The following is a 13229-nucleotide window of genomic DNA, read 5'->3' as shown; positions in this document are numbered from 1 at the left end:
AGACATTTCACCAAAGAAGAGAAACAGATGGCTAACAAACACATGAAAAGATGCTCAACATCGCTCCTTATTAGAGAAACGCAAATCAAAATTACAATATATCAGCTCACACCAGTCAGAATGGCCATCATCAGAAAGTCTACATACAATAAATGCTAGAGATGGTGTGGAGAAGAGGGAACCCTCTTGCACTGTTGGTAGGAGTGTAAATTGGTGCAGCCACTATGGAAGACAGTATGGAGATTCCTTTAAAAACTAGGAATAAAACCACCATACAACCCAGCAATCCCATTTCTAGACATATACCAAAGACATATACGTGAGGAAACCAAAATTGAAAAAAACACATGTATCCCTATGTTCACTGCAGCACTATTTACAATAGCTAGAACATGGAAGCAGATGTTCTGTAGATGTTTATCAACAGATAAATGGATAAAGAAGCTGTTTTACATACACGAAATGGAATATTACTCAGCCATAAAAAAAGAACACCTTTGAGTCAGTTCTAATGAGGTGGATGAACCTAGAGCCTATTATACAAAGTGAAGTAAGTCAGAAAGAGAAAGATAAATATCATATACTAATACAAATATATGAAATCTAGAGAGATGGTACTGATGAATTTATTTGCAAGGCAGCAATGGAGGAACAGAGACAGAGAAGAGACATGGGGAGAGGGAAAGAAAGGGTGAATGTATGAAGACAGCAACATGGAAACTTACATCACCATATGTAAACTAGATAGCCAATGGGATTTTGCCGTATGACTCAGGGAACTCAAACAGGGGCTCTGTATCAACCTAGAGGAGTGATCAGGAGGAGCTTGGGAGGAGGTTCAAGAGGGAGGAGACATATGTACACCTATGGTTGATTCATATTGCTGTTTGACAGAAAACAATAAAATTCTGTAAAGCAATTATCCTTCAAATAAAAAATAAATACATTTATTTTTTAAATGTGGGTTATTAAGTTATGAATGTGAAACTCTCAGAAAACTGTCTGCCTACCTAGTAGGGGTTCAAGAAACATTAGCTTTATTTATCGCAATCTCACTGATTTCTTCTTGAAATATTTAAGAGTGATGATGGGCTGACAAATAACTGGTTGCTAATTTAAATTTCTATACTCCAATAGGATTGGAATATATTCATATTATGAAAATTACAAATATTTTCCAATTTATTTTATACCTTAATCCCTGCCTGCACATCTAAGCGCTCTGAGAAATTGGTTCAGTGAGAGCCACTACATCATAAGCCTCAAATCACAGGGCCTATCATTCGGTGTATATGACTCTTCAAAGACCATGGTAAACTTTCCAGTTTTATTGTTATATATGCGTTAATAAGTGTGTCAAGTCTCATCTTTAGCACAACTGCATTTCTTAGGTTGTATTTTTTCTTTTTTAATAAAGGAGAGTATAAAAACAAAAATAACCATATTCCTCAATGGCCAAGTGAGCCCTTTGACATTTCTAAAAATTAAAACAGTAATAAAATACAAATTTAGAAAAGTAAAGGTACAGAAAAGTATTTTGGTAGGCAGAATAATATTCCCTTCCCTGCCTTCCAAAATGCCCATGTCCTCATTCCTGGAACCCGGGAACGTCACCTTACACGGCAAAAGAGCCTTTGCAGATGTGATTAAATTAGGGAGATGGGGAGATTATCCTGGATGACTGGGGTGGACCCAGTGTAATCACGGAAGTCATTATAAGTGGAAGCAGGAAGCAGAAGAGATCAGAGTGATGCAACGTGACAAGGACTCAACCGCCTCCATCAGCTATGGGGATGGAGGGAGGGACCTCATGCCAAGGAATGTGGGCAACTTCTAGACAGAGCAAGGGAATACTTACATCATCTTCTTTAGTTCCACCCCAAAAGTTAGTGCCTCCGGCATAGCTGGGGATGTTCAACACTGCTATTCCTTGCAGACTGGGGAGAGGGATATACTGCCCGTCACACTGTAAAGTCAAAAGCTGAGAGGTCAGATCAAAAGAGCAAAACCACAAGTTTGGAAGACAGCAGAAGACCAAAGGCAAAGGACAATGGAGGAAAGTGGTGGTGACGTCAGCTTTCCTGTAAATATGTTCCTACACATTATCTTATTCTTTAATTTAAAAAATTTTACAGAGTAAATAATTATTTATTTACAGAAGTTGTTACAGAAAAACAAATTGAAAAAAAGTGTTTTATAAACCAACCTCAGTGTTCACTGATGGATAAATGGATTAAAAATGTGATATATATATACATATATATATATCACATATATATAAAATATGCTGTGCTATGCTTAGTTGCTCAGTTGTGTCTGACTCTTTGTGACCCTATGGACTTTATCCCACCAGGCTCCTCTGTCCATGGGATTCTCCAGGCTGGAGTAGGTTGCCATTTCCGTTTCGAGGGGCTCTTCCCGACCCAGGGATCGAAACCCGTGTCTCCTGTACTAGCAGGCGGATTCTTTACTACTGAGTCACACATGAGTAAGTTCTTGCTGAAGAGAAGGTTTTAGCCTTTGTTTTGAAAGCAAGGAGTCTGCAGATGTCATACTTAAAACAGGTGCTGTATTTTCACTAATTCTCAAATTAAACTAATTAAAAATTAAAAAATAATTAACATAAGTTTGTTAAAATTCCATTTTAATGCCCAATGAAAATGATCTTCAACCTTTAGAACAAATGAGAATCTGGTCTGAACCCACTTTTCAAAAATTTTAAGTAAGTGCGAATACTTCCTAACACTAACCTCCACGAGGTGTTTTCAACCTTTCCTTTCCTTTGCAGGACAACATAGTCAAAGGCTCACACTGTATCTGGGCGCCTAGGGCAGTTCTCGGCACACAGCAGGTGCTCAGTGAGTGTTTGATAAATGAATGAACAGAAAGTATTTAGTTGAACAATAAACCTTTTCTGAACTCAACTGAACAAATATTTTTGTGTGCTTTAGAAAAAAGTCATATGAGTCACAAAGGAAATGGAAAAATGATATCTTCATAAATATAAAAGGAATACTAAAAAAATTCAGAGCAGTCCTTAAAGATTTTATCAATGAACATACTATTTGCAAGCATAATACGGAATAAGACGAAAATGTCAAAAGCTCCATAAGCTTTGCTGAATTTAACAAACATGCATTAGGAAAACACCAGGGTTAAGAGCTTAATGTCCATTTCATATAGTCTCAGGGAAAGTATGAGCAGTACAGATTCAATAAATTAAGGTCACCTGATTCAACTGTTTCTTTCAGATTCAGCAGTAAATTCAGGAGTGTTATATTTTTTGTATAATCTTCTCTAATCTCATATTTCCACTTGTTCATGATGCTGCAAAATGCTTTAAAACTGCAGTCACACTTTTTTTCTGATCAGTGTTTGCTTTTCAGCTCCTTTCATTAGGAACTATGGGAAGACAGGGGGCCTGTTTGGAATCCTGTCACTTATTTGGTCAAATGCCTTAGACTTTCAGAGATTCATTTTGCTCATTGGGAAAATGGGCTAATAATACTTCGTCCACAGTGCGGCCAACAAGGTACGGGATGAGAAAACATCTACAACATCTAGTGGGGAGTCAGTAGATGTCTTTTTTCAGTTATATTACAAATTAATGTTTTACAGGGAAAAAAACTGGAGTTGAAGTTTTGGCATCTCCAGGTACCAACTGCTTGATCTTAGTTAGGTAAGTGACTTAAAATGAAATAATACTTGCCTCATAAAGAATAATAACTCTCATAAAGTTTAAATATTAAACATAATATGTAGAAAGCATTCAGGAAGCTTCAATTATTATTTTTGCTGCTGTTTAGTCACTCAGTTGTGTCTGACTCTCTTCTGACCCCACGGACTGTAGCCCGCCAGGCCCCTCTGTCCACGGGTTCTCCAGGCAAGAATCCTAGAGTGGGTTGCCATTTCCTGCTCCAGGGGATCTTCCCAACCCAGGGATTGAACCTGCGTCTCCTGCTTTGGCAGGCAGATTCTTTATTACTGAGCCACCAGGGAAGCCCTCAATTATTATACAACATGACTTAAAATGTAGCTATAGTCATTATTATTGAATGAACTAAATAAAGATAGAAATTACTATAAGCCAATTTTAACAAATTATGGAAACAACTGTTGTGAGACTATGGAAATATGTGAAATTACAAAAAATGTGAATTAAACAACTCTCTGTTATATTTTATTAAGGATTACAGGTGAACATTGTTTTTCTCCTTCATGTATCTTGGTATTTAAAGGACTCAAAACAGTATTTGATCATTACTTTACTTAAAATCTAGAACAAGCTGCTTGATGCATGTAAATTAGGTATATCTGGACAAAAAAGTCATCTTTAGGAAAAAATTTGAATCTTAATGACATTTTTCATTCATAGGTCAAAGGTATTTCTGCTCTACAAATTGCAAAATTTGATATTACATTATTCTACGTTTCTGGCATTCCCATGATTGTAGAGAGGATTATAAATGTCATTCAAAGGTTCTAAATCTTCAGTACCTATCAGATTCACAGGGTATATGGCTTGAGAAACAGGGTTTATATTTGCATAATTCTTTACAGTTTAAACTGTGATTTCTCATATCAATGAATTATAATTCTGCACATAAGCATTATTTTATTCATTTTGCCACTGGAAAAGCCAAGGCCAAGGTCTTTGCTTTGTGCAAACTCAAAGTCAACACATGACTTCTATACAACACAACAGGGGAAGGCAGACTCCTGAGCAAAAAGCTGAGGTTTTTTGGCCAGTGACTGGCACTTGATGAAAAGGGATCTTTCTGAGAAAAATTCCCTAAGCCCTGCGTCTCTCTTCTCTACCTTTATCCTAAGTGATCCAACATCAAGGAAATTAATTTTTCAACAATGGACCTTCCATGGTCCTCAGGAGTAGCAGGCGTTTTGTTTGTTTATTTTTAACTATAGCAAAAAATTCTCTTAATTTTTCTACTTTACCTTTTGTGCATATTATCAAGATGCTTTCACCTATCTTGTTTTCCTAAATTTACTTTCCTTTTAATCACTGAATATAAACTTCTGTATCAGGTCAGAATTATATCAAGTTCTGAATCTGAGGTTCAAAAACCAAGGGTCCACGGTTAGATTCACTGTCTGTTAACTACAATGGTAAAAACATATCTCTTATAGTCAGCAATCTCTGAAATCTAGCAATGCACTCAATTATAAATGTAGACAACAAACCACACATTGGCAATACAGTACTTGTGACTTCATCACAGTAGAAACCAATATTCTGTATTATATTACAGACGTTTCGGATATCTTTTAGTATCATTTATGTTCATCATTACTTCAAAAGTAAGGTAAAAGTGTGAAGTGTTAGTCGCTTAGTTGTGTCTGACTCATTGCGACCCATAGACTGTAGCCCACCAGGTTCATCTGTTCATGGAATTCTCCAGGCAAGAATACCGGAGTGGGTTGCCATTCCCTTGTCCAGGGGATTTTCCTGACCCAAGGATTGAACCTCTTCTATATTGCAGGAAGATTCTTACTATCTGAGCCACCAGGGAAGCCCACACTTACTATTATATATACCATTAGATTTTTGTCATTTGATGTAGCAATAAAGAAACAAATATATCACTCTACAATGCTTTAAAAATATTTTGTTAATTTATTTCAATATTATTTTATTTTGTGTCTATATATATTTAAAGAGTGCTTTAAAAACAATATTCCGAGAAGGGGTCCATAGTTTTTAATAGCATGCCAAAGGGTTCACAGATCAAAAAGTGTTAAGAACCTCTGCTTAATGGAGATTACAAAGCAGCTGCGCAGGATATTGTTCAGAATTTGGACCATCAATCAAAAAGGACAGAAACAGAACTTCTGAAGACCTGAAGGCTCTCCTAGAAATAAAGCAATCCAGTCATTCTCATTCTGGATAGTTCCCCAAATCCTAAAGATGGCCAGCTATGGGTCTTGACCACACAACACTTAACAAATTATGTAAATGATCATTTGCCTGTCTGTTTCCCTCTCAAGTCAGGGCCAGGACCTGTGCAAGCTTATGGGGCTAACAAAAACTTCTTACCCATCCTTAAGCAGAGTGTAGCTGACTAGGGGACATGAATAAGGAAAATGATTATACAGGCAATCCATAGGCAAGAACCCTAGTTAAGCAATGGATGGGGTGGCCAACAATAGCATTTACAGAGTATGAGCCTTCCTGATTTTGTACCTTTTCAGCCAGTAACATCTATCTTCATTTCATAAGCAATGATAAATCAAACCAGTGGATGATGTAGCTGTCCTCTAGAGTGGCAGGTAAAATAGGTTTATTTTTGCTAGGACATTTAGTTGATAATGAATGAGCCAGACACGTCTCTAGTCCATATTTCATTACTAAGATAACAACTAAAATAAAAAACATTCTGTTTAATTCATTGAGCTGTCAACTTAAGATTTGTCCTGGTGGCTCAGACAGTAAGGAGTCTGCCTGTAATGCAGGAGACCTGGGGTTCGATCTCTGGGTTGGGAAGATCTCTTGGAGAAGAAAATAGCAACCCAATCTAGTATTCTCGCCTTGAGAATCCCATGGACTGAGGAGTGTGGCAGGCTACAGTCCATGGGGTCGCAAAGAGTTGGAGAAAACTGAGCAACTACCAATTTCCCTTTCACCGTATGTAGTCTATACCTCAACTTAAAATATCTGGTTATAAAAAGATCCAAGATAGGAAAGACAAGCCTATCATCATAAACAGTGAGCTCTGGAACAAAGGTGAAGGAAAATAGTACTCTAAAAATAAGTACACTTCTCGGGCTTCCCTGGTGTCTTAGTCGGTAAAGAATCTGCCTTCAATGCTGGATCCTGGGTTGGGAAGATCCCCTGGAGGAGGAGATGGCAACCCACTCCAGTATTCTTGCCTGGAGAATCCCCATGGACAGAGGAGCCTGGTGGGCTACAGTCCATGGGTTTGCAAAAAGTCAGACAGGACTGAGCGGCTAAGCACACACATACACAGCAGACTTCTCAGAGCCATGTCCTCTATCTTCTTTTTCCTGTTACCAGATTAAAGAACTTTTGCTGTCCTTATCATCCTATTTAAATTAGAAAAAAAAAAAAAAAAAACTAGAAAATGTAAATGCTCAGAATCTCTTTTGATTTTATTAACTTGTTGTTAGAATTAACTGGAACAAAGTATACATTTAACTTAAAAACTATTTATTGTGAATGGTATTTTCAGAGATTTGTGAAACTTCAGGCATTATAGAATCAAGTCAGAATTTAGAAACTTAAATGAAAAAAAAATCTGATAAAAATGCTTTTCTGGGAGGGAGGTTCCAGAGGGAGGGGGCATATGTATACCCTATGGCTGATTAATGGTGATGTATGGCAGAAACCAACACAACAATGTAAAGCAATTATCCTCTAATTAAAAATAAATAAATTGTAAAAATGTTATCCTGTGTATGTACACACTTCCATGGTCTGGCCTTTTCACGGGGAACCTCAATTTCATAGAAACATCTAAATTTCAGGATCTAATGATAATGGTAATTAAGCATATCACTCATATCCAGTGTCTAATACCTCCTTTGGCATAAAGTAGAAAACCACATTAATTTTTTTTTCCTCCAGTGTTTAAGCACTATTCAAGAGAATAAAGTGTGCCCTAAATGTCCTAAGTGTTAGTCACTTAGTCATGTCCAACTCTTTGCGACCCCTTGGTCTGTCCATGGAATTCTTCTAGGCAAGAACACTGGAGTGGGTAGCCATGCCCTTTTCCAGGGGATCGTCCCAACCCAAGGTTCAAACTGGAATCTCCTGCAGTGCAGGCAGATTCTTTACCATCTGAGCTACCAGGGGAGCCCATTCAAGAGAGCAGTTAAGGCCAAATCAGCTCCACAAATAAACCTTGCAAGATAATCTGAAATTTCTTTACTATCAAGATGAACTTACTTCGAGTTGAACCCTCTGTTCCAAATTCTTGTATGATCTTTGTAATAATTCCCGAGTTCCAAGGACTCCATACCACATCAAGTTTTTAGTTCGGCTCCTGAAAATAAACATAGGCGGAGAATTTCTGTAACTATTATTTATTTACGCTTTAAACGCAGAGTGAGCCAAAGAGGTAATAAATGAAATTAAAGTAAAATTGCCTTTGTGTAATTACATTATCTCTATTATCCAAATTACCTGCATTTTTCAGGGTGCTCCTCTCTCTTATTATTAAATTCTAATGAAATTTTTGCATCTAATCCAATCCCAAAGTAATTGTTCATGACACATTTTTCTGAATAGCCATCTCTACAATAAGGAAAAGTATGTGAAAGTCAATTTCAGGTTCATAACAACAATTACAATTTGCACACAAAATAACACTTGACACCATTTAAGCTTACATTTCCTATGAAAAGGGGAAAGTTTACCAGGAATCATTTCCTATTTATGTGCCATGCGCATGTCCCAGTGTGTCTTAAATTTCAGAACAAGTGACCTAAAGGGACTGCGGGCAGGGGAAGTGGAGACAGTAGTGGTAATGCTTTTTCTATTAATTGTAACAAAATCTTAGTTCTTCTACTTCCTATGTAAGCCCCTCACTACATACACAAATTAGAGGGCCTCACAGTCAGATGCTAATACTCTTTTTTTGGTCAGAAAGTCTCCTCCACACTGGTACTTTTATTGAGTATTTATTGAGCAGAAAACAACTAAATTAGTCCCTTCTTATAGGTGCTTTAAAAAAGTACAAAGGAGTGTGGCACACTCCTTCAGGAGTGTCATTAGAGAAATGAGACATAAAAAAGCAAAGTTAAATATGGAAGTAAAACAAAGTATCAGTACATATTGAACAACTGATGTTTTAAAGGAATTTTAAGAAGGGAAGGGATCAGTATGAGCCAGAAACTCCCTGGAATAAGTAAACCTTGACGTTGAAAGATGGAAGAATTGGCAAGGCTGAGAAAAAATGAGGTGAAAGGAATAGCAAAATTACAATTATGAAGGCAGTGATGAATAAAACATTCCAGGGAAAAGTGTATACAGCTGCGACTCACTTTGCCACCGGGTTGGTATCCGAGACTACAGGCTGGAAGGGACCTACCTTAGATCATGAAAACCACTGTATTTCACATATGTTAATGTATTCATCACCATCAACTTTTGAAATTTTCTGATGATTCTTTTTTTGGAATTTTTGGGGGACTATTTTTATTGTAATGTATTTAAAATGTTACCATTCAAATAAAACAGAAACAAGGAAAGCCAAAACAAAATATATGCAAAAGTATATTCTTACACTGAATCTGGATCTGGGTCAATAAATGGCGTGGCACCAAAAGGGTCAATATTTGCTAGCAACATTTTGTTGATAATAGAACTTCCAGCAATTGAGGCAGCTAGTCCTGCTCTTAAACCTGGCCAGGAAAAAAATACAGGAGGACACGTTAAGAGAAGACAGAAACAGCCGATACATTGTTTTTAGTTTTCATCAGAAACATCTTGCTCCCAAAGCATGGAGCAAAATGTCTCTATGCTTTTCAGTGTTTGTTCTCATTAATCAAAACTAAGAATTATGATATTGGTAAATACAAGGTTTCTGATGCTCCTTTTTATGATCTGTTGTCATAAAAAGTGAAAGAGGTAAGGACCTAAATAGGAGTCTCTTCGTGACAGTTTCTCATTGACCATCAATGATTCTGTAATTTCAACAAGTAACCGCTGCTTCCTTTTCATTAGCAAAGAAGGCAGGGAAGGCAGTCTGTAAGGAATTTACAATAAAGGCCGAATTATCCAGAATGTCACAAAGTTAACATTTTCACACTCTTGATGCACAGATAATAATACTCAAGTAAAAATGCTGACGTCCAAGGGTGAAAGCTCAGTGTTGGTGTCAAGAATAAGTAGTAAAATATTAAACCCAGGTATTTATGGATTTTAGAAGAATACAGCCTTGAACATAAAAATGAAGCATCTTACCTCTAAATATGCAAAACTTCAAATTCATTTCAACAACTAGTTAGCTTTCTACTAACTAGTTATAGTATTCAAAGCTAATGAGTTTTATGATTTACCAAACCAAATGTTAAGGCCAGAAGCACTAAGGAATAAGGACCCCAGGGAAGAGACAGACAAAAAGGAAAGAATAGTGAAGAAAAATAGGTTTTGCAATCAAGAAACACTAGGAAATTAGGAAACAAAGTCCTTTCTTTAGCTAACATTCCTTTCTTCAACAAAGCGCTCCTCTTAGAAATATTCATTATTTTAGTTACAAAGGTTAGCTGATTATCAAATAATCAAGATTAACTGTATTCTGTCATTTACTCTCATAGTTTCGAATATACAACGGTTATGCCAGTTCCCTTTACGTCTAAATAAATAAATAAATGAACAAAACAACCATGCTGGTGAGAGAATAACGGCTTGAAAAGATGAAGAGTCATATTTCAGATGCCCCAAAGAAAAGCACAGTATTTTCTAAAATGTTTTAAGGTTAGCCATATGTACAGCTTCCATCCAGAAGGGTCCAGGTTTGAAGAGAGATAGGACTTCTAGACACAGAATCCTTTCCGGAACCAAATGTGTCCTGGATTTATCATTTATACTTTAATATTTTCACTAAGATGTAATTCACATACCATAAAATTCACCCCTTTAAAGTATGTAACTAAGTTTTACATACACAAAGTTGTTCAATGATCATTACTACCTGATTCAGAACTTTTTATTACCACTGAAAGAAACCCCATATGGGTTTGCAGTTATTTTCCATTCCTTCCAGGGCCCCCAGGTCTCAGATCCTGGAAACCACTAAGCCACGAAAGTTCTCTTTCTCTATAGACTAGACTCTTCTGGAGATGTCATGTAAATGGAATCATATAATATGTGCCTTTCTGTGTTGAGCTTCTTTCGCTTGGCATAATGTTTTCAAGGGTAATTATGTTATAGCATATATCAGTGGTTCATCATTTTTAATCACTAATATTCCATTGTATGGTCACAGCGTATTTTGTTTCTCCACTCATCAACTGATGAATATTGGGTTGTTTCCACTTTTTGACTATTATAGTACGATGAAGTCGCTCAGTCGTGTCCGACTTTGTGATCCCATGGACTGTAGTCTACCAGGCTTCTCTGTCCATGGGATTTTCCAGGCAAGAGTACTAGAGTGGGTTGCCATTTCCTTCTCCAGGGGATCTTCCTGACCCAGGGATCGAACCCAGGTCTCCTGCATTGCAGGCAGACGCTTTACCCTCTGAGCCACAAGAAGCTCTATTATAAACAATATATGACTATTACAAACAATAATAAAGTCTCCAAATATTACTCTTGAATTGTGATACACCTTTAAAAAATCATTTGTAGAAGAGATTGATTTTTAGAGTGTAATCTAGGTTCCAAAGTACTCTGGAATGAATTTGGAAAGTTTTCACTAAGGCAAACAAATGGTACTTAAGGAGATCTCTGAGACACTTATCCTAAATCCCAAGCCCTTATCAGGGCTGAAACAGATGCCTCGGACATTCCAAAACGATGCAGTATTATCAGTCTAAAAATAACTGTAGATACTTGTGCTTAAAACTAAGAGGAAGGCTGTAAGGATACTTTAAAGTTGGTTAAATACAAGATCAAATTTACCTTAGGACTTAAATTCAGATTCCTGGGTTCCATTCTAGAACTACTCAATCAAAATTTCTCAGGTCAGGGGCCAGGAATATGCTTTCTAAGAGTTACAGACAATTCTTAAACACACCACAGTCTAAGGATCTGGACTTTAAATAATGAAAGTACTAAGAACACTTTCTTAAAGGAACACATTTATGAGCACATTTCTATAAAGTTCAGGAAGATGAGTACTTATACATTTTCACAGAAACACTTAAAAATACACCATGTTTCAGAGTCAGTACTACCTGGGCAAATTATTCTGGTATTGAGCACAGGGAGGTTTTCCTTGCTGGCTGCCACAGGGGCACCAGGGCCAGAGTCAGTTTGGGAACGACCAGCCCGGCCATCCGGAGACCGAGGTGCACCTTTAACTGTGGGCAAAAAGTCCAGATTAAAAAGAGATGCTGATAAAGCTGTTTTAAAAAACAAGCAAGTCTCTATACACTTGATGACATAAAATAATTTCATACATGTTTAATCAGTCGAACTGAAAATATTACCTTGTGTTTACTTTTTTTTTTTTTTTTTTTACCATTTTCTATTCATTTTCTTGGGATTTACCATGTGGAAGGAATGTGTCACAGGTAGCTGTATTGATCTCTCATTTGAAATAGATGATGATCAATAGGATCAGACGGTAAACTATCTGCCTACAATGCAGGACCAGGGCTTGATCCCTGGGTCAGGACGATTCCCTGGGGGAGGGCATGGCAACTCACTCCAGTACTCTTGCCTGGAGAATCCCCATGGACAGAGGAGCCTGGTGGACTAGAATCCATGGGGGTCACAAAGAGTCGGACACGACTGGGCAACTAACATTTTTACTTTTCACCATAATTAAAGGTCTATCCCACATTGAAGGTCAGGAAGGGTGGTGGTGAGGACATACCCCTCGTCCAAGGTAAGGAGCAGCAGCTGCACTTTGCTGGAGCAGCCGTGAAGAGATACCCCACGCCCAAGGTAAGAGAAACCCAAGTAAGATGGTAGGTGTTGCAAGAGGGCATCAGAGGGCAGACACACTGAAACCATACTCACAGAAAACTAGTCAATCTAATCACACTAGGACCACAGCCTTGTCTAACTCAATGAAACTAAGCCATGCCCGAGGGACAACCCAAGACGGGCGGGATCATGATGGAGAGATCTGACAGAATGTGGCCCACCACAGAAGGGAATGGCAAACCACTTCAGTATTCTTGCCTTGAGAACCCCATGAACAGAATGAAAAGGCAAAATGATAAGATACTGAAAGAGGAACTCCCCAGGTCAGTAAGTGCCCAATATGCTACTGGAGATCAGTGGAGAAATAACTCCAGAAAGAATGAAGGGATGGAAAAACAATACCAAAGCAAAAACAGTACCCAGCTGTGGATGTGACTGGTGATAGAAGCAAGGTCCGACACTGTAAAGAGCAATATTTCATAGGAACCTGGAATGTCAGGTCTATGAATTAAGGCAAATTGGAAGTGGTCAAACAAGAGATGGCAAGAGTGAATGTCAACATTCTAGGAATCAGCGAGCTAAAATGGACTGGAATGGGTGAATTTAAATCAGGTGACCATTGTATCTACTACTGCAGGGAGGAATCCCTCAGAAGAAA

The 13229-nt window shown here is 37.6% G+C and overlaps 1 protein-coding gene across 8 annotated transcripts in view; it reads right to left on the bottom strand.

Annotated features, from left to right (window-relative positions):
* The window catches only part of DGKH (diacylglycerol kinase eta), a 218368-nt gene that overhangs the window by 37903 nt on the left and 167236 nt on the right, over positions 1-13229 (bottom strand). For 7 of the 8 annotated variants that reach the window (XM_070800017.1, XM_070800019.1, XM_070800021.1 and 4 more), the window contains 5 exons: positions 11875-12000; positions 9261-9378; positions 8159-8269; positions 7922-8018; positions 1859-1966 (listed from right to left, as the gene is read on the bottom strand). In XM_070800017.1, coding sequence (XP_070656118.1) covers positions 1859-1966; positions 7922-8018; positions 8159-8269; positions 9261-9378; positions 11875-12000 — 560 coding nt within the window. The remainder of the gene's footprint in view (positions 1-1858; positions 1967-7921; positions 8019-8158; positions 8270-9260; positions 9379-11874; positions 12001-13229) is intronic. The other variant, XM_070800020.1, reaches the window with a different exon arrangement.

The sequence above is a fragment of the Bos indicus genome, chromosome 12 (assembly GCF_029378745.1).
Source record: "Bos indicus isolate NIAB-ARS_2022 breed Sahiwal x Tharparkar chromosome 12, NIAB-ARS_B.indTharparkar_mat_pri_1.0, whole genome shotgun sequence".
NCBI lineage: Eukaryota > Metazoa > Chordata > Mammalia > Artiodactyla > Bovidae > Bos > Bos indicus.
This window is presented reverse-complemented; position numbering and strand designations above follow the sequence as displayed.